The sequence below is a fragment of the Melozone crissalis genome, unplaced genomic scaffold, assembly GCF_028551555.1.
Source record: "Melozone crissalis strain CALT ecotype California unplaced genomic scaffold, PUWL_Pcris_2 ptg000029l_1, whole genome shotgun sequence".
Classification (NCBI taxonomy): Eukaryota; Metazoa; Chordata; class Aves; order Passeriformes; family Passerellidae; genus Melozone; species Melozone crissalis.
Genome location: NW_026535807.1, coordinates 13,516,582 through 13,537,877, shown reverse-complemented (window position 1 = coordinate 13,537,877; position 21,296 = coordinate 13,516,582). Strand labels below are relative to the sequence as shown.

The 21,296-nt window shown below is 38.1% G+C and overlaps 1 protein-coding gene across 1 annotated transcript in view; it reads left to right on the top strand.

Moving 5' to 3' along the window:
• The first annotated feature begins 1,761 nt into the window (after positions 1-1,761).
• The window catches only part of CACNA2D3 (calcium voltage-gated channel auxiliary subunit alpha2delta 3), a 383,943-nt gene continuing 364,408 nt past the window's right edge, over positions 1,762-21,296 (top strand). The window contains exons 1-2 of the mRNA XM_054281044.1: positions 1,762-2,633; positions 3,243-3,324. Of these exons, the coding sequence (XP_054137019.1) occupies positions 2,515-2,633; positions 3,243-3,324 (201 nt within the window). The 5' untranslated portion in view covers positions 1,762-2,514. The remainder of the gene's footprint in view (positions 2,634-3,242; positions 3,325-21,296) is intronic.

Here is a 21,296-nt window from a genome sequence, read left to right as displayed (position 1 = left end):
TAGCAATAGTGCAAATACAATTTTTGTATTAAACAAATGTGAGTGTCCAGTTTTGCACACAGCAGATGCTTAAACTGTAGGTCTGATTTAGTATTGAATGTATGATAAATGTAAACAAAGTCAAGGTTTGATGAATGACTTTATCATCTTTTCTTGCCAATAATTAGTGATGTGTTAAAATGTGCTGGCCTCTTGTACACAGGCATTTTGTGTGCTTTCAAAATCTTCCAGTAATGCTTTCAGAAATGAAGGTAACTGTTACTTGCCATAAGGGCACTGTGTTGGCTTGAAGCAGATAAGGATCTTTGTTAGCATAAGAACTGTTTGGATCTCACAAAATGAGCTGATGTATTTACTGCCTGACAGTGTTCAGCATGTAAAAAGAAGTAAACAGCACAAGTATTGAGACATTCACTCATTTCTGTTTCATTCTTGGCTTTGGAAAGATAGTATTGTTTATGTAATATGTTCAAAGGAGCACATAATTGATTATATACTGTTAGTCAGCCATGTGCATTTTTACATTTCTGCCTGTAGGTAAGCTGAACACCTGGTGACATGGCAGCATGTTTTAAACACTGCTTAGGAAATCCACAGTAACAGCACAGATAACAGGACTTTCAAAATGGTTCAGTAATACACAAAATAAATGTTCCTTTTAATAAATTTTTTCTTTATTGCCTTCATACAAAGGTACTAGTACGGAGGGAAATGTGATCTATTTACTGTTTGTGGTGGGGATGGCTGGTGGGTGGTGAAACTTGCAGGGTGCTGTGCTACTCTGTTCTGCACAGTTCCCCTGTTAGTCTTTCTATCTTTAAACTTCTCATTTCTTTTGAGAAAGCAGGACGCTTTTGTCAGCCAGATATTGAACAGAGGTTTTGATATTTAAAGCAAACTGTTCAGGGCTCTTAGAGATGTTAATGTGGAAAGAAATACAGGTACTATATCTCGAGCTTCAAGACAGAAAATGTTAAGATAAGGACAGTGTACAAAGGCAGAGTGAATATTTTGAGGTGTTAATTCTAACTACAGAGGGAAGAAACTGGAATTCTGGAGCGGACACTGGAGCTATATTGTAGGATGCAAGGATGACTCAGCCCGTGCTCAGATCATGGTCTTGCCGTAATTGTTTACATTAAAGTTCAGTTGCTATTTTAAGTCTGCACATTTAGTAGAGAAGAAGGTGAGAAAAAAAGCAGAGGGAGAAGAATAAAAGCAAAAAGAGGGAGGGAATATTTTAAACCGCAACCACAACAAAAAATACCTGGACCAATCCCTCCTGCTCCGTACGCTGCTCTCTCAGTAGAAGAGCTTGTAATCCTATATTTGCTATATCAAGAGGATTCTTCTATGAGCACAAATTAATAATTTATTCATAGGCTGGAGTCAGCCCGCATTGATTTACTTATGCTGCATTTCTTTTCATTCATAAGCCTTTGCCGGTCCCGAGCTCTCGGAGTGACTTGCTGCAGTGCTCCGGCGTGGGAGGAAGCAGCAAAGGCGCCTTTATGCACAAGGACGTGCTCCCCACCACTCCATTCGATGTGCGAGCCTGACCGGGAGCCGGGGCTGGCTGCGGGCGATGCTCCCCGGGCCGGCACCGCCGCTCCGCTCGCTCCGCCCGGGCCGGGATGCAGCGGGATGCTCCGGGCACGGCGCTGAGCTCCGAGCGGCCCTCGCCTCTCCGGGCTGTGTGACGGACAGACGGACAGGTGCTCGTCATGCAGCCGTGCCCTGCCTGATCGCTCTCCGGTGGGTGTGCACGGCCCCGCGCCCCCGCCCCTGCCAGCCCCGCCGAGCCCTCCCAAGCTCAGCCCCCGGCAACGTGCCGCGCTCTCTCCTCGCCTTCCTGCAAGGGCTCAACTCCACTTTCAGCGCCTCCAGACTTTCTCTGCTTGTGCCGTGCCCTCCCTCTGGTCCAGCTCCTCCTGTGCCTGCCTCTCTGTGTCGGCGCTATCCCGTTAAAAGGCTGCTGCTCCCGCTCCGCTGAACCAGAGCTCTGCCTGCCTTGATCGGGATGAAGGCTGGAGGTTATCGGCGAGGGAAAGGAGAACTCTAGGCAGCTTTCCATTTGCCAAGTGAGCAGTAATTGCAAGAAGACAGCCTCCCCAGCTGGAATCAATAGTCTGCTTTCTTGCTGCTAAGGGCACTTTGGAGCAGCAGTAGGTCACTGAAGTAACTTCAGCACACTGCTGACTGCGGAGTTGTAAAGAACTACATGCAAGTGGCTGCAGTAGTGCTGGAAAACGCTTTGCTGTTACCAGGGACACAGTAGTTTTCAAGTCATTAGAGCTTCGATTCTGCTCCGCTCCTTCCATTTCACAGAGAGGGTCATTCTTTGCAGGAATGAGGATGGAGCTGTGAATTTTTCTTTTCCGGTGTTCCAGTGTCCCCTTCTAGTGGAAGGGGGTAAGAGTGGGGGAAAAGAAGCTTTTAGAAACAAACCCCCACTGCTGCTGAACTCAGCTTCACCTGAATTTCCCCAAACCTTTCCAGGCACAGAGAGGCACAATGCCAGAGAACCTGAATCTTCTTCGGGCTTTTGGGGGCTTTTTCTTTATCTTCTGGACAGCTTTTAACACAGCCTTAGTGGATGTGGTTGGATCGGAGCAGCAGATCCCCTTGTCAGTGTAAGTGCTTTCGTGCTATTCCTCTCAGGACCATGCTCAAGGATGAGAACTTGGCTGCTCAAGTTCTCCTGTTTTCTTATTGCAGATATTTGGCTGTTCCAGGGCACCTTTGCTCCTCTGTCAGCTGTGTTTAAAGTGCTTGTCTCCAAGGCGCTTGGCACTATGATTTTATTGTAGGAGCATGTGTTGGTGGAGTATGTGACCACTGAGTTTTAAGTGCTTGCATTTACTAAAATTGATGCAGTTAACACTTTCTCATGTGAGAATTTATCATTCAGAACTGTTTTGCCATCTTATCTGCTATTTTCCTTTCAATGGAAATATGTCATGTTGTGCCAAGGCATGTTTCTGTACAAGTTAATTCCTTAAATTTTAATGGTTCAGGTTGGTAGCTTCATATCAGAGGCCTTACCTTAGCTCAGGGTCTGCTTTGTGCTTATACTTGTCCAGCTTCACTGATCTTTTGCTGTGCTCAGGTTCCTTAGTGAGCTCTCTAATGCAAAATTGCTCGGATCCTTCCGAGTGCAGCTGATGCTGTTACAGTCTCTGTTGCTAGCTCTGACATGTGTATTACATTTCTTCCTGTCTCTTTTTTTTTTCCCTTCGCAGTGTAAAGCTCTGGGCCTCAGCCTTTGGTGGAGAGATCAAATCTATTGCAGCCAAATACTCAGGTTCCCAGCTCCTACAGAAGGTAAGGATTTCTTTAGTTGTAATAAGGAAGGTTTTTAACAGAGAAAATGGAGGCAGATTTAATTTTTTAGATGAACAGGCAAGCAGTGCTCTGCATGCTTTTGTCCAAGATCTATTTTTGTATTGCATACTAGTCCCTGATGACTCTTTGCATTGCACTGTACTATCTGTAGAGTCCTTGCTTAACCTGATATTTTTCTGTTGGAATGACTTTTTTTTTGTCCATTGGAAAGTAAACTCCAACACTTATTCCTTGTAGCCTAGGCTTCCGCCCAGGTTGTGGGTGTTTAATCTGGTTGCTGCATTGTGATGATGATGATGATGTTTCTGTGCAGAAACAGCTGTTTCTTATGAAAGATGTTAACTTCATTCAAGGAGCAGAATTAGTGCATATTGTATTATTTTCACCCTGGGCTCTATGTACACAATGCAATGTATCAGGAGAAGGCGGCTGCACTGTTGTTTGTCATCTCTGCAGTTTTTACAATGCCATTATTCCCCAACCATCTTAACCCAGTGCTGAGATGTATTACATCATTACAGATAAGAGGAATGAATGTGGTTATCTTCTTGCTCAGCTGCACAGCTGGGTAATAAGGTAGTGAAGTATAGCAAAAACTTGAGAAATTGGTATAAGTCTACATAATTGGGACAGAGGGTAATGAAAAAGCAGATTTGAGTATTAGGTATAAATCAAGGACTCTGTTTAATTTAAATATGCAACCTATAGTAAACTTCTGTATCGTGGACAGTTTACTTTTACAACAGTTGCAAAAAAAAATGAGAGACTAAGAGGAATATGTTAGACTGAGACTGCTATTTTGGGGCATTTAACATGTGATTCTCAAAATGCAATATGTAAATGGGAAAACATTGAGACATTCGCTGATCAAAAAACGCTCATTCAACCCATACATTAAATTTCTGCTGAATTTTTGCAGACATGATTTTTACTTCTGAGTAACACTAATTTTATTTTTTGTCTGATTGCGAAGGAAATTATTCCTTGAGCTTTTAGCATTTATTTCGAAAGGCTTATATATGTGTGAAATTATATAACTGTACATGCAGCAGCTGAAATAAAAAGCTTGTGCTATCCTTTAAAATGAAAGCAACTGGCTTTAGTAATTACTAAAGATGTATGAATTCTTTAGGAGCTTGCCTTTTCAGATTTGTGTACCCAGACTGTAAAACATGAATTTCACTAAGCGAAAATACTGAGCAGTTAAGAACCAAAATATTTGCGGTCCCTTACTGCCTTTCAAGGCCTTTAAATGACTTCAATATCTTGGGCAAACTTTCATTTTATTGTGAAAATCTGGATGCTCAATATTTATTATATTTCCAGCTCACATTCTTTAAAGTCTGTGTAGCCTTACATTGTCACTGTTATTTATGAACACCTTAAATTCATAAAGCAGATGGAGCTTTCATTTTTGATTAGTTTGTAATTAAGTGTTATTAAAAAGATTTATTTTTTTTTATTGGGCCATAACAAACAAGTATCTTTATTTAACTTTGGAGCTCTTCCATGTGCAGCCATTTCTGCGCGAAAATGGCTTTGGAAATGAAATGTGCCCAGTCCCGAGCCCAATGTTTGCTAGGAGAATATGGAATGTACCCTGTGTGGCAATCATGCTAAATCCCACAAAGAGTCAGTATGGAATCCTTAATCCTCCTTCTCTTCCTCATAGTAGATGTTGCTGTCATCCCTTCTGTGATGTATTTTTTCCCTCTGAAGCAGCAAGATTGGTTCCTATTGGTTGTTATAATTGTAGGTAATTGGAAGCTATTCATTTTACCTTTTCATCAGCATCCTTTCTGTTTCACTAACCAGTCTGTGCTCCTGTTTTTGAAGGTGGAGAGTTTATGTTCTTTCAAAGCTGTTTTGTTTTTCTTTCTTGCTTATATTATATTTCCTTATTTAATGAAAGAGAAAAGAAAAAAGCCGCAGGTTGGCAGGTATTTAGAGCATTTATTCCTCTGTCACATGTATTGTTTTATTCTTTTTTATTTCCTTCTGGTTACAGTAGTTTTAAAAAGATGTCTGTTGCTTTTTCTTTCATTTAGAATTCCAAAATGTCTCTGTCCATTTAAGCTTGCTGTATCCTGGTGTTGATTGTGGCAAATGAGCCTGGATGACAGATGACTTTAGCATGTACTTTTTTGTATTGTTAAAAAGTATATTTTTTCTGTAAGCTTGTGTGAATAGAAACATACCAAACTTCAAGGTCTGCAAGTATTTTCAACATGCAAAGTCAGTGACAGAGGTTGTCACAACAGTTAAGGAGGTGATAGCACAGGAGGGCTCTAAATACAAATGCCTTTTTTTCCCACCCCCTCCCTCCCCACTAGCCAGGCATCAAGAATATGTTTGGTATTTACTGTGAGCTCTGGGTGATCAGAATCTATGTCATTTTAAAGTCAAGATTCCACTTTTAGAAGCAGTGAGACTTCTGATATTACCAGAGGAGCCCACATTTCCTGATTATGAATTAAGCATCCTTAAACAAGTGAAGATATAAAATGTGTGTATGATTATGGATCTGGACAGTATAGATTCCTCAACTGTCAACTGCTTTGGAGTGCCATTTAGCTTAATACAGGCTTGCTAAATGAAAAATTAATGTAAAGGTTACTTGATTCATTCTGTCAGCACACACAGTGAGTGCTGCTTTCAAAGGGATGCGCTCACAGTCGTGATTGACAATCTCTGCTGCCCAAATTTTTGCACATTGAGTCATTTGACTCACACTAAAATTCCATTGAGCAAATTAATTCATGTGAGATACTCAGTAAAGAAATTTTTTGCCAGTTTACACTTGTGAATGTTGATGGAGTTATTGCAATTTTTAAGGTCCTGCTGTACTGTGAACATCAAATACGTGACCAGCACTGGTGCTCTCTTGAGTTTGTGAAAGATGTATAAGAATATTTTTGTTGCTTTTTGAAAGTGTATTTCTAAATCCACTGCTTCCCAAATCTTAATTGAATGTTTCATTATTTTATGTCATTATGATGATCTTATTCAAGTATTTTTTTATGCCATCTAGAAGTATCTGGAATACATGACTTTTCCCAAAACTGACTTTAGGTGAAATGCTTCAAATTCCTTGGAAAATAATAGTTCAGTAAGTAATTTCAGAAACTATGATGAGGTTTTAAGCAAAATTAGCACTTAAAAAATGTTCTACACCTTGATTTCAAAGAGATGGAACACCATTAAGTGTAACATAAAACATCCAGTAGCCAACAGGACTGTATCATTGCTAGTTTGTCTGGTTTCTGGAGGCTTTACAGTTGTCATATAGATTTGGACAGACTCCTTGATGCTGTAGAGATGTTCATACACTTCACCTACTTAGCAGATACTACTGGGGCCCAAGAATTAATTTTAATTCTCTCTTAGGTGCTTTTTTTCTTCCTTAGACTGTCAAAAGACATCTGCCTTGTTTGAATCCTGACATATTCGATTCGTTTTTCTTTTGTAAACACTCTGAGTTTTGTGGGTCCTGTACTGAATGTGAGAGCGTAGCCCACTGGCAAAGCCAGGCTTCCAACATGGGATGCAAAGCAAGGCTTAGGTGCCAGGAACATATTCACTTCAGCTGCTGCAATTAGAGTTCTGGAAAACAGGCTTTGGGGAATGCTGTTGTAATACAGTAAAGCTCTTAAATCAGTGCAGTGTCTGTGTGAAAGTGCGGCATGGTCTGTGCTTTCTCAGGTTCCTTTTGATGAGACTCTTTTTTAAAAAATATTCTGAGCTTTGGTTCTTCATTTCTTCCTGAATTGTCAATATTATTCACTGCAAGTGTAGGAAGGGTGAAAATACTCTTAATTTCTTGGTCCTTCCACAAGGTTTTTTTCCTGACCAGAAGCTTGTTTCAGGCTCCCTGAGATGTTCCTTATGTAAGTTGTGTGCTGGAGCCCTCAGTGTTATGTAAGCCCTGCCTGCCTTGCTCTGAAGCAGGCTGGAGTCTGCGTGTGCCTCTCCTTTCAACAAATCCTTCATTGTCTTGGGAGCTCCCAAATCATGGTTTTCTCAGAGCAGGTTTTTCAGTCAGCAGAGCATTCCTGTGTTTAAAGATGCAGAATTGCATTTTATCTCCCTGACAAGGATGGGGTGCTGTGTCTTAGGAGTTTCTTGCAACTGTGGAAATGTCAGTGCAAAATTAATATAACGGGGTGATTTAGATCAATTAGCATTCAGCTGGTGGATCTGATTCATACAGTACATCTATCTTTAGTTTAAATTGTATAATAGAGACTTAAATTCTTAGGCAAGTTTAGTGCAATCATCTTGACATTAATTGCCTTTCTTTTATTCAGCCTTATGCTGGTTTTGGTTTTTGTAGGCTGTTTCTTTGCTCGAGACACTGCAACTACTGCTTGGAAGGAAAGGGTCAACTAGGACTGAGACCTGCAGGTTAAAGGATAGGCATGGACTGACTTTTTGGATATCAATTTAGACTTTTGCCAGTTGAGCAATTCTAAAACAGGAAAAAAAAAAAAGAATTGGGAAAAATTATTAATAAAATCTGTAGACATATGGCTGTGAATCAAAAAATACAAAAAAACCCATTGAAGGAAATACCACCACCCCCAAAGCCCAAAAACCAAACCACTATCAACAACCTCCTTCTGTCCACCAGCCAAACCTGACCCCTACCCCAAAGCCCAAATTCAAATTCTACATCATGTAAATAGTGTAGAGCTTACCAAAAACTGTATTCAGAGTTAATTCATTATAATTTGGACTCCTGAAGTCCAGTTTATGTAAAATGTTTCTCTTAGCACTGACTTAAAATCAAACCTTAGAAAGTAAAAGAAATATACACCTGAGATCCTTTCACCAGCGTAATTCTGTTGATTAATGCGTGTGATGTTTTGGAACTTGCAGAGCTTAAAACTCCATCACCTTTAATTCCTACAGAGCTTTGAGGTACATGAACAATGAGATTATTCTCCATGCCAAACTAGGTGCAGAACATTTCTGTGTGCTTTGCAGTATTTTATGTTTTCTGCAGACATAAAGATGTAAATACTTCTGGATAGACATTTTAACTTTGGTCAAAAATAAAAAAAATCCAACAAATGGTTATGCTACTAATCTATTTGGTGGGAAAACCTTTGGTTCTGTGCTAATCTTCAGGTAGTGTGTTCATCTGTAGAGGAAAGAATTAGTCTTATCAAATTTTGAATACTTCTTTTTCTCCATAACAAAAAAACCTTTGGACTTCTTTTTTTTGTAATAAAGTTGTGCCTTTTCTGGAGGAATTGGAAAATTTTCTTTTTCTTCTATGAAGTTAGAATTGCACCTTGAATGATCTGTGATTTGTACTCTCCTCTCCTGTTTGAATGTTATGGTGGGAGTAGTAATTTTTTTGGTGTTGGTAATGTTTTTAAAATGTGGTCAAATCAGCTTGAATATCAAACATCATGTTTTAGATTTCACTTGGTCTGAAAGGGAAGCCATGCTGAATTCATGTTTTGCCTCTTTCAGCACTATTTTGCAGTCTGTTCTGTGTCTGTCTGGGTTTGAGTGTGATCCTCTGTGTTATTCAAAGTAAAAAAATTATACTGTTAGTATGTAAGAGGAATATGAGATGGCTTTAGTAAGTTTATGATAAATGCACTACACTTTCAGTAATGTCTTTTAATATGGAAATTATTGAGCAGACAATCCAACTGGAAAACATTAGATCTTGAAAGGAAGAGAATGCTAATTCCCTTGCTTAATGCATTTATGGTTGTTTGTTTTCACATCCTGTATTGGAAAATGCTTACGGTTCAAGGTTAAAGGAGCTGCTCTCCATGCAAATTATCTTGCCAGTGAAAGGTATGTAGAGCATGAGTAGATGCTGTATTGTAGTGGTGATTCACTCTTAAGTAGCTGCTAATCAATACTCCACACTTTCAAATGTCATTACTGTTCTGTAGGGGACAGTTTTTTGTTGCTGCTAATAAGTCTTAACACATTTTACATCACAAATTATATATTGATGAGCTAGATGAGGTATTTTAGTTTCTGTAGGAGCTTCACTGATAGGTTTTAATGAAATAGTTAAATAAATTTGTAGTTCTTGTTAAATAGTTAAATAAATTTGGAGTTCCATTTTGCTTTTTTTGCACATAATGTTTTTGCAAAAATTACATGGATGATCCTGTTTTTATGATCCTGTTTAGCGTCCACCAAGTTAATTTATGTAAAGCTGTAGTACTTTCTTAGAGTGTGTGATCAAATACTTGCAAGATTTGTATTTAAAAAGGAAGTCTTCACAAAACCACTTTTAAAATCATAGTTGGGAAGAAGTTGCTAAGGGTAGCCTTTCTAGGAGTGATTAATTTCAGAGACACATAATTACTGAAAACATCCTGCCCTCAGGTCTCCCAGGGCCTTCCAGTGGAGTTACCCACGCAATAGATGATAACCAATATTCTGGTTTTGAAGACACTGATATAAGACATGAAGGGATTGTGATTGCTCAAGATACTCCTTCACATAGGATCCTACATCCAGCATACCAAAAAAAGACAACATAAATTTGTTCTGCACATCCATAGTAGATGTACAAGAACATTGTAAACACAAGAATTAATTTTAATTAATTGTGTCTTTAATTCTTCACAAGAATTAAGTTTTTTGCTACTATCAATTTATTTAATTTTTTTTTTTTACTGAGAGAAAACCCTAGAATAGTGTGGAAATCTTGCAGGTTGGCTGCTCAGACCAGGCTCCTGGCCATTATGTAGACTTTGTTGAGCTGCCTGATATGAAGATGAGCTAAATCCTTTATTTTGGACCATCATCAATTACAGTAATTGTATTTCTTTTTTGATGTCTGTATCTATGTGCTCTTAATCTTTGTGTCTACATCTCCTTAATGCATAGCTGGGGTGTCCTTCAGTATTCAGAGCAGAAACAGGTTATAAACACAATTGTCAGTGCTGTACGGGGTAGCCAGGCTGGATGAAGACTTGCTGGTTTTCCCCTCCCCTTTTAAGCACACAAACAAATGATCTTATTAAAATATCATTTTACTGTAGAGGAATAAATATGTCAGCTATAATAGAATAAACTTTTTGGAAAAGTTTATTTGGAAAAAGATGTGGACTGCTCATATAATCTCTTGTTGGGCCTCAGGTCTGACAACCATATGATAAGGGATCAGCAGGGTGAGCTTTTCAAGGTGCTCCCGTGTGTTCTTGTGTTAAATGTAACTATGAAGTCTACAAGAGAACTTCAGTGGGGCTTGTAAGACTCTGGGATGTCCCAGTGAGAAAGAAGGAAATGATCAAATGTAAACTCTTGGTCAGTTCCTTATGTACCTGCCACAGGTTCTAGTGCTTTTTAATCAAAAATTGATACTTGTTAAAGTTTGTTCTTCACTGTTGTTATTCTTGAGAAGAATTTTCCTGAAGAAGTACCTGCATTGAAGTTTTGCTCCTTTAGGTGGAGCCTGGTAGGTTGGTTGGATGGGGTCTTCAAAGCATCTAGGTCCTTGTAGTGATTCTTCATCAAAAGAGTTTGAGAAGGAATTTCTTCTAACCGTGCTTTCTGTATGTCAAGATTCCTGAATGAACTGGAAAGAGTTAAACTAATGCACTTCATTGAGGTGATTAAAACCCAAAAAAATTATAAAATCTTAGGTGTTTTCTTTGTCAAAGCATCTGCTCCTACTTGTGTGTTTGCTTTTAGTTTTCTTGACATGCTTTATTGTTGTCTTTGTTTCTCTCCCTGTCTTTCTCTGAACCACCTTGTTTATCTTTCATTTTAATCTTTCAGTTTTTAAATGGGCATATTTTCTAGAGAGAAATGTTTTCTTCTGAGCCTGATGCCAAATGTTTTGCATAAATAATTTTATAGTACAGGAGGCACTTAGAGATAGTTATTTCTATTTATCCTTCTAGATTGAGATCTTGGAGCACCAAAGTTAAGCAAGTAAAAGATGAAGGAAAAAATTATTCTCAGGTCTATTAAGGAACCAATCTATAAGGTGGCCTAATCTACATCATAAGATTGGGGATATAAATGGAGAAATTTGTGTGTATAATTGATTCAGAACATCAGGGATTAATGTGTGGATTATGTGGATTGTTGATTAGTGAAGTTTCTCATATGTGCCACTGACAGTAATTTCCTTGAAGCATTCCTTTTAATTTTTAAGAAAGGGTGGAAGAGCTTCTAATAGATCTTCTGATAGGATGTTTTTCCATTGTCCTTTCAAAACGTGGATTTGACAGGGACCCCTGAATTCTGAGCAGCTGATGGATTATATGTCCTGTCAATACCATTCCTCTACTATGTGCAAGTTATGATTTCTTTTGCTTAATGTTCTGAATATAGTGATGCTGAATTAAAAAATTCTAATTATACTCTCTAAGAATTGAGACTTTTGTGTTTGACACTAATGACGCCACAAAACTGGTTCTGGAAACCAACACTCATCACCCCCTCTATACAATGTCTTTCTGTCTTTCCCTGTGGAGCTGTTTTTCATTATTTCTGGACATATGGAATAATGAATTCTGGAACAGGGTTTAGAAGGTCTTTTAACTCTGATTCCTGTTCAAAGCAGGGTCAAAGCTAAAATCAGTGCAGATTTCTTGGGTCTTGGAGTCTGATCTTCAAAATCTTCCAGGGCAGCAGTGCCACAACCTCTTTGGTTCCAATGTTGTCTCTAGTCTGGACAAGAAGTTACTTGAGCTGGAACTTCCCATTTCCACTTGACTGCTGAGTGTCACTTCTACCTCCCTAAACATTGGTGGTTCATCATCTTCACAATCTCCTGGAGGGCATGGAAAGGCACAGCACTTTGTGATGGCAGCACCCCTGAGCTCCCAGTCATAGACAGCTTATGGAGTTCTTCGGTTGCTTCATCAGGTCCCAACGCTTTTTCTGACCTATTATTTTAAAATAGTTCTCAATAGCTTCATGGACTCTTAAACTGAGCTCTCTGCTGTTTGATATTCAGATGGGTTTTTACCACTCACAATAGGAACATGCAACTGTTCTCATAATTATCAAGTCTCAAGAGTAATTTCCACTTTGCTGATTGCATGAATAGGAGAAGACTTTTTAATTTGTCGTGGTAACACAGGAATTTATTTTCTAATCTAGGGCTAAGACAAGCCATTTAGCTCCCACTTGCTTTATTAGCCATTTCTTTTACTATCTTTATCTCCCCCAGTATCTTAAGTGAACTTAGTGTTGTACAGAAAGAGTCTGTCAGCTGGCAGAAGGTTTTATGTCTTATTGTCTGTTTTTGCTTTATCCTACAGTAGCTGTCAAGGGATTTCTTTGTGCTTTTATACACAAACAAGAATTTTAGTTGTTTTCAAAAAGCGGGATTCAAAATTATGCAGTCATAATATCTGTAGCCTGTTAGGTAACAGCACAGTGAAAATGTTGTTTGGAATGCATTATGAAAACTCTGGTCAGGGCCCCAGTGTTCCTATTGTTCCTCCAGGTCCCATTTTAATATTTGACTATTCAATATACTTTGAAGATTTTGTGTCAAGCTATCTAAAATTGCTAACTTTCAAAAGAAACACACACAAAAAAAATCTACATACTACGGGTATTAAAATTTGATGTGTTGGGAACACATCATTGGTCACAAAATTAGATAATTATCTTCTAAAGTAACAAAGCTTCAGAGATAAAAAGCAGGAACACTGAAACTTTGGCTTTACCTTGAAGCTAAATGTCTATCATCTTCTGACAGCTGTATGAAATGTATGAGTTCTGAGCTGTTTGGCCATGATGCTATCGTATTACATTAATAGCAATTTTCACTGATAATGAAAACTGGTAGGAGGCTAAGAGCAAAGCTTTAGATTATGACTTCCAGCCATTGACTATCTGCATCCAGCAGATTTATTACCCCCTATGCACATTGTGCCTTTTATAATGTTTTCTGCAGTTTCTTCATCAAAGTACAACAAGACAGCTATTATAGATGGCATGAAAGCGAAAAAATCTGGGCACTCACTTCACATTTCAGACATGCACTCGTTACAAACAGCAAGGCTGCTTTACAGTAAAAGTAGGGATAAATTCCAGCATCCCCCATGAAATCTTTGAGAGCAAGAAGAGCGTGAATGAAAGAAAACTGGAGGATTTCTGTTGGTCAATACTAATTTTCTATGTATAGATATATCTGCCTTTTTTCCTGGGGCTGTGATAAACTTTTCTTGATGGTCTACTTAAGTCCTGTAATCTTGGTGGCCAAAACTCAGTGCAGTCCTTAGGCACAATGCTAATTTCACCTGTAATGTCACACAAATCTGGTGCATGCAGTGGTGATAGGATTTCATGGAGAGTGCCAGAAGCCTTAAATTGAAAATTAAAAGTGCCAGTGTAACTCCCCTCTCTCCCCAACGGGAGGCACCTTTTCCCAATTTTCTGTGTAAAATGGGCCTAGTAATACCTTTTTTCCCCCTCAAATTTTAAAACTTTGGTATTAGAATTAGGGGAAATGCTTCATTAAATAGAGTTTAGCATTTTGAGAGAACTGGCTGGTGAAGAACACCCTTAGCATATGGATGTGGAAACAGAGGTAAGTGGAATGGAATGGATCAGCTCTGAGGGCTACAAGGCATTAATTTTAACACACTATTTAAATATAACTGCTTGCACTACTGAGAAGATAAATGGTTTCCTGTAACATTCCTGAATAACTACAAAATTGATAAAAACTTGCCTTTTCCTGTTGTTGATATTTGGTGTCTGTAGCTGGCAATAAATCTCCATATGGCATTGCACTGGCAAGTGAGATTGAACCTTTTTTGTCAGAGGATGAATCCCTCCTGTGCTTTGAATACAAGGTAATATGCTCTGCTGATATCAGAAAATAATTTGCAAATTTGCAAACCTTCCCTTCTTTCCCTTGTAATTTTTTCCATGCTGATATTTCTTTCTCATTATACATTTTCCACATAACTACAATTCTGCACTACTTTTTCCTGTCTAGATCCTTCAGACCTTTCTGACCTATTCTGGTTTTCTTCCAAGTAAGATCCAACTAACAAGACTCTCATTGGAGTCAAATTCACAATTGTTAAATGCAGCTAAATTTGGAATAGAGCAATTTTGTTTATTATTTTATGAGTGTCTGATTATTTCTGTCTACATTTCAATTACCATAGAAATTTATTTTCCTGTGTTATTTTTCACTCTGTCCTTCTCTTTACTCCCACTTGTTCATAGCCATTGCTTTTTTCCTTTGGAAATTTTTACCATTAATGTAATTTTTCTAAAAGTACCTTTAAAACTTTTATGGTTCTGATTATGATTGTAATCATAATACTGCAGTAAGGATCTGGTCACCTGAGAAAATGATGCAGAAATAAAATGAGTAACAGCTCAGTAATACTTTCATACCTAAGAATGGGAGAAGGTTTTGCAAATAAAGCTGTTTTCCTTAAAATCTTTTCATTAAATTATGATGCATGAACCCTTAAAAGGAAGAAAAAGTAGATTAGGATCTATTGGTACACTTTATTCATTGTGAATGTCATTGAGGAAAGAAGATGGTGATTTCCCCAGTAACAACCAATATACTTTGTTGTGCCTTGGATGGCATGTGCAGGAAATGGAGTGGGAGGGACAGAATTTCCTCCAAATCCAAAGGGAAATTCTGTCATGGAGGGGGAGGCAAGTTTTGCAGAAAGGAGCCAGCACCAGCTGCTGCAGGCTCAAAAACCAGCCAAAGGTGAGAACAGGACACATAAAGGCAGCAAATGAAGAGGAAGGGAGCACATTGAGGGCAAAGAAGCAGAATGAAGAATGATGGTTTCTTCTCTGTATTTTAAGACCATTGGAGAATAAATACATTTGTATGAAAGGCAGGCAGTATCTGTATCCTGGAGATGATTTTTGACAAATCTATTACATAAATAACATATTAAAACATATAAGTCGTAGAAGGTCAAACTGACTTTTTTGCACAAGTACCACATGATTTAAAACTTTAGCCAAGAACCGAAAAGAAGAAGAAATTATATGCTAAGAAATGTAAATTTCTATTCAGGAACCGCATCAGAAATTAAACTGGATTTAGTAATGATGTAATTCTGACGTTTGTATTTTGCTTCTCAGATGCTTAAAATTGGAATGCTTAAACATTTTTAAAAAATTGTAGTTTGCTTTGCTGAAGTTATTTATTCTTTATAACCCCAGTGTAGAAGGAATACAGTTCAACTACCTTCATAAATTGGCACTGCTCCTGTCCAGTCCACCTTAAGCATGTTATTAATGTAGATATATATTTGTTCAGTAGAACTTCCTCAGCATTGCAAGATGTCTAGGGAATTTTGTCTGAAAAAGGATGGCAGAACACAGCATGAAATGAGGGATTGGGACCTATACTTATGTGTTGGAATAATTCAAATGTTAGTGTATAGTATTATTCATCTAGACCATATTTATCTGATTGCATGCTGCTTATTTATCTTGGTTTATAAATATACAGGAGTTGAATTACTGAAAGCTCTAATTATTCTGAACGTAATTTGTCAGACAAAACCAGCTGCTAACTCAGCTCTTCTCAAGAATCTTCAGTAAAATGCACAACCTAAATAATAATGTCTTGAAAAGTACAGAATTCCCATTCTTCCCACAAATCCTCCCTGTCTGTTGGGTACCTTCCTCTCCAGAGTCTAGTAAAAGCTCAGGTTTTTCTGATGTGGCTGAAAGGACAAGAAATCCAGAGTGTTCTGTGGCCTGTGTTGCTTGGGCTTCACTCACAGCAAATTTTTCAACACTATTTAACCTGTAGGTTGGCAGAAATTATTCTTTCCCATCTTGGCTGAAATGTTGATATGTTCATCGTCTAGTGCAGCCATTAAGCTGAATTAAATAGCATTCCTGCTTTCAAAGCCTTCAAAAAACCTACAGGTCTAGTTTGGCCCTGACCTGGTGATTAACCTTATGCAATTCAGTTCTGAAATGTCTTTTTCCATGTCTATAAAGATGTGCAAAGTCTTGCTTTCTCTCTACAGTTAAAAACTAAAATGATGGCAACTTCTATGCAAAATTTGCTTCTGTGGGGTGTGTTTAAATAGGTGTGGTACTCTTTGTTTTCTAAGTTGGGTGGTTTTTTTTAATAAAATGGGGTTAAATATCGCAAGTAGGTATAGACGAATGATTGATCTAGTTGACTGAACAGGTCAACCATCTGTAACTTTACATAGATAACAATGCTGTCAAAAAAGAAGAACCATCTATATGGCATTTATAGCATCTGTTTCCAAAGGCTTGAATGAAAACAAGATGTGTGCAGGATTAATGTTATTATTTCAGTCTCATTTGGAAGTAAACTAATTAGCACAGCATTTGAATGCACAGCAGTTCAGGGTTGATTGAGGCCAGGGCAGATGGGAGTCACTTCTCCTGTGGAAATGTCAGTGGCACCTCTGTGCAGCCTTGTGCCTGCAGTGAGGCTGGGTTTGGGTAGCTTTTAATGAAAAGTTCTTGCCTAAAATGTTGTGTACCTCAGTCATTGTCAAAGAATAGTAGATTCTCTGCTGAGGGTCTAGGGCTAAAATCATCACTGCTGATGAGAAGTGATGTAAACAAGAAAAGTGAAGGGAAGAATTGCTGTTGACATGCAGGTAGTTAAGTCAGAAAAAAATTCCACCTATATCTAGAATATATAAGCAGGTCTGCACCTACTGTGACTGTATGCTGCCTTGTAAGCCTTTAAACTTGGAATGCTGAATTTTATATAAATTGCAAAAGGATTGGATCTACAATCAGGTAGTTTTCTTTTACATTCACAATAGTCATACACAGTAATGAGACTGTTATCTGTAATGAAACCATATTCTCTTGGAAAAGAGGGGGAGAATATTTGAGGGGGCAATGTTTTTCAGACTAGAAAAATGTTGTGGTTTAAATATGAAGAGTAATTATAAATCTTCTTGATGGCTTTACATAAGTCGAGCTGTAATTTATTTCGCTGCAAATGTCTATGTACTTTGCTGATTTCTACTTTTTCTCCTTGGTGGGTAGGAGGTTATAATTGAAAGATGGCTTTTGTTTCCTTGTTTAATTGCCTAAAAGGAGAAGTGACTGGAATAGAATCCCATTTCTTGTAGGGGAACAATAAAATGAGATTCTCTCGCCTACTGATTTCAAAATATGCAGGTCTTAATTCTGTTCATTGCTTCCCACAGGAGCTGGCAATCCTTCTGTGACACCAACTCTTCTCTGTCCTTGTATCACATATAAAGAATTGCTTTTTTCCCTTTTTAATGAGTGGCTTGATATACAACATGTCATTTGCCTTAAGCATTTATTTCCATTCTCCTTTCTAATACATTGAATTTCCTTCCCCCTACAATTGTCTGTCCTTGCTCCAGACTTCTGATATTATTTGATAATTCACTTTTTCATAGTACAGTTTATTTAATTCTGTTTTCAGGTTTACTCCTGTGTATTAACTTAATTTTTAAAATATATATACATGCTTAGTAAAGCTGTTAGTACCTTCTCAGCTCCTGGAAATACCCCAGTACCTATCTCTGAAGAAATAACCTTGATGTATAAAAAAATCCCTCTGGGGATGGTGACTCCACCACTTCCCTGGGCAGCCTGTGCCAGCGCTTGACCAGGTGATGAATTTTTTTCCTAATATCCAATTTAAACCTCCCCTTGTGCAACTTGAATCTGTTTCCTTTTGCCCTATGACTTGTTAACATGGGGACCTCTCTGTCTGTGCCAGTGTCATTCAGCCTCTTAAATGCCCCTTGATTTTGGCTGCATTTATTCTAGAACTTCTCCTTGGTTGTGGAATGTGATTTTGTCTGGAAAGTGAAAATAATTCTCCACTTGTTCATTGTGCATGAAACAGCTCAAGGTCATGATTTGCTATAGTTGCAGAAAGAAACTGATTTACTTGGCTGTTTCTTAATGGCCACCACCTTCATTTGACCATAGAGACACTGTTGAAAGGATTTTACCACTGCAGGCTAAACACTATGCTAGAAAATGGTAGCAAATAACATTTGTGTAGTTTTATGCCTCTTTTTTGACTGCATATTCAAGATTCCATTTTTAGGACTATTTACCTGTTCAGTCTTAACTTTTCTCTCACTGCTGTTGATAGATTTTACAAGATATGTTACATGTATATGTACATAATCTTATGCCATCCTTAAAAAACAAAACTCCCCAAAATCTTGGAAAACCTTGTATTACATTTGTCTGTTATGTAGCTGTATGAAGCATTATGAGGTTTGGTAAAAAAGATATTGTAGAGCCATTTAAATACACCTTATTGTATGAGATGGTGAAATTTGTCACTAATGAGCTACATCCTGTGTTGTCTACTCTTTTACTTTGTCTAAATAATCCTTAAAAATCATATTTTAGACTTGTGATATGATTCCAAGTCTTGATAAGGTTTACAGGGTAAACTTTTTAATTTTTATAACATGGTTATCCAGGAGAAAAAGAAACAGGCTGATAAAAAACCACCTGTACAGATTTCCCCCTCTGCCATGTATTCATTATACATTCAAGGATTGTTCTACCTGTGCAGAGATAAAAATACCCAAGCACTGCAGCAGGGTGTTTTATTGCAGGTGGTGTTGTCCAGGCATGAAAAAACCCTTCCTTACTCTGGTTTTCTGAAATGTGGCGAAAATGTGAACAGAAATTTACTTTGTAGTGCTACACAAGTATTAACATAAGTATTAAGTTGTTTATTCTGAATTAGAGAGGTAAAGGAGGAGGACAGTAGGTGAAGATGGATACCATTGTTCATTGTCCTAAACAAGCCAAGTCTTATGTCTGATGTTCTAAGAGCAGGACTTAATTGTTGTTTGGGGCTTTTTTTTGGTAAAATACTGTCTGGATTCTTTCTTGACCCTTCAAAGAAACAAACGGTTTCCACAAGTATCCTTTGCAACTTCCTTACCATAAAGTTGTTGCACACTTGTAAATGAAAAATAGAAAGAATGAGAGTTAAAAATGAGCAACATCCCCAAGGACATCTAATTTGCCCAGAGCATGCTGTGAATGAGATCTTAGCTTTACCTAGTTATTTTTTGTGTGTCTCTTTTGTTTGAGGTTTATTTTTGCTTTACCCATAGTTTTATAAGGACAAAATAACAATTTGCTGCTTAAACCATGTACATGCAGTCCCATGTAGAAATGGTATTTTAGTAGTGCTTGGCTACTGTCTAGGGAACTGCATAGCCCAGAGCTGCTGCTATGGCAGGTGTTCAGGAGCAAAGAGCACTAAAAAACCAAAATCCTGAAATCAATCATTCTTATATTTTGGGGGAGGATGGGGTATAGGTATAAAAAGGTCTCACTTTGTTTGGTGCAGTTAAACAAACTCAAAGTAAACCAGAAAAATCTTGAGGAAACTTGTGGAATCATCTTGTTTCTAAGGTTAGGTGTGTAGCTGACACCAGAGGGAAAATAGTGGAAAAGAAAAGAGCAGGAAATGAAGGAATTTGTAGGTTGGCCTGGGAGCCTGGTGTAGAGGCAGGTGTGTCATGGTGTCTGTGTCTTGCCCCAAATCTGCTGAGCTGCCTCCTGAGGAGTCTTTCTCACAAATGCTTTTGAAACAGAATATAATGCAACTGCTCAAAGGGAAGTAACTATTGATTAAAATTTAAAATTAAAATTTTAATCAAAGGAGGATTTTTTTAATGATATGTCCCATATTTTTTGGTGAGTGCTATTTGAAAGTGCCTATTGTGTGTCACACACATAGACAATTGTGTTTCTGAAGATCAGTGTTGCTTGGGTACTCATTTCCTCAGCTTTTCTATTCTGGAACTGGGAATGGCAGCACAGTAAGACAACAGTAGGTGTTGTCTTATCTAACTCTATCCCTTTGTCTAGTCATAGTTCTGTCTTCTATTTTTACCTCTCACTAAAGGGAAATGCATTCCTCTTGTTAGCAATTGGCTTTTAGTTAGTTGGCTGATACTGAAAGATGAACTGCAGAAGTGCCAGAGGGTATGAAGTCACACTGGGAATCTTGGCCATGCTGGCTAATAGGAATCTTTGGGGTACAGCTCTCAGTCCAGACCACACTGTCTGTGAGCAGATCCTTACCTGGACTCCATTAAGTTTTTAACCCTTTTTACCTGGAATCAAATTAATGATGAACCCCTCCCCTCCCATCCTCCCTTACTTCAGCCCTGTTTCTCTGTGGGTGAGCTGTCTGGAAAGTTCCTGTATTCAGATTCCACTCTCTTATGTGTTTCTCTGCTGAGCCTTTCTCATCTGATTGGAATAACAATAAATAGATAGTTATTAACAGGCAAATTAGAACAGTTGCAATCAGGCAAAATATTGCTTTCTACACACTGATCAATATTTCATTTTCTGCCATTTTATTAATCTGTTTGGGCTCCTGAGGATAATTTGCCCTTCTCCTCCAACTAAGCAGATGCAAATTTTCAGGAAAATGATCCCACCCTTCAGAAGAGTCTCTTTAACCAGTGCCATATGCAAGACAGAATTTTTAGGTGATCTATCTCAACTTTTAGAAATAAACCCTTCCGCATTCCTGCAGTTGCCTAAACATTTTGTATCTATGACATATATTTAAAAAAAAAATTCCTCTTTTACTCAATAAACTTGGTCAACAAAGAAAAAACCAACCAAATCTCATGAAACTCTCTTATCTGTCTGGGATTTATTACCATTAAGAATAATTAAAACACCTTGAGGATATGCAGTTAAGCTTTGACTCTTGGTATGCCTCTGCCCTCAGGAGTGCTGAGCCTAATGTGGAGATTTTTGGGCTCCATCTCATTTGATGTGTTATGGGTACTTCATCAAGTCAGCAGAAGCATTTTAATCTCCTGTTGCTCTGCCATGAGGCAAGGTGTTTCTAGGAAATGTTACCTGTTACACTGTTATAGCAGACAATAAAAGACTTATGGGATCCATAATAAGATTTTATTAGCTTGACCTATTTAGTAGTTTTTCTTCCTTTTTGT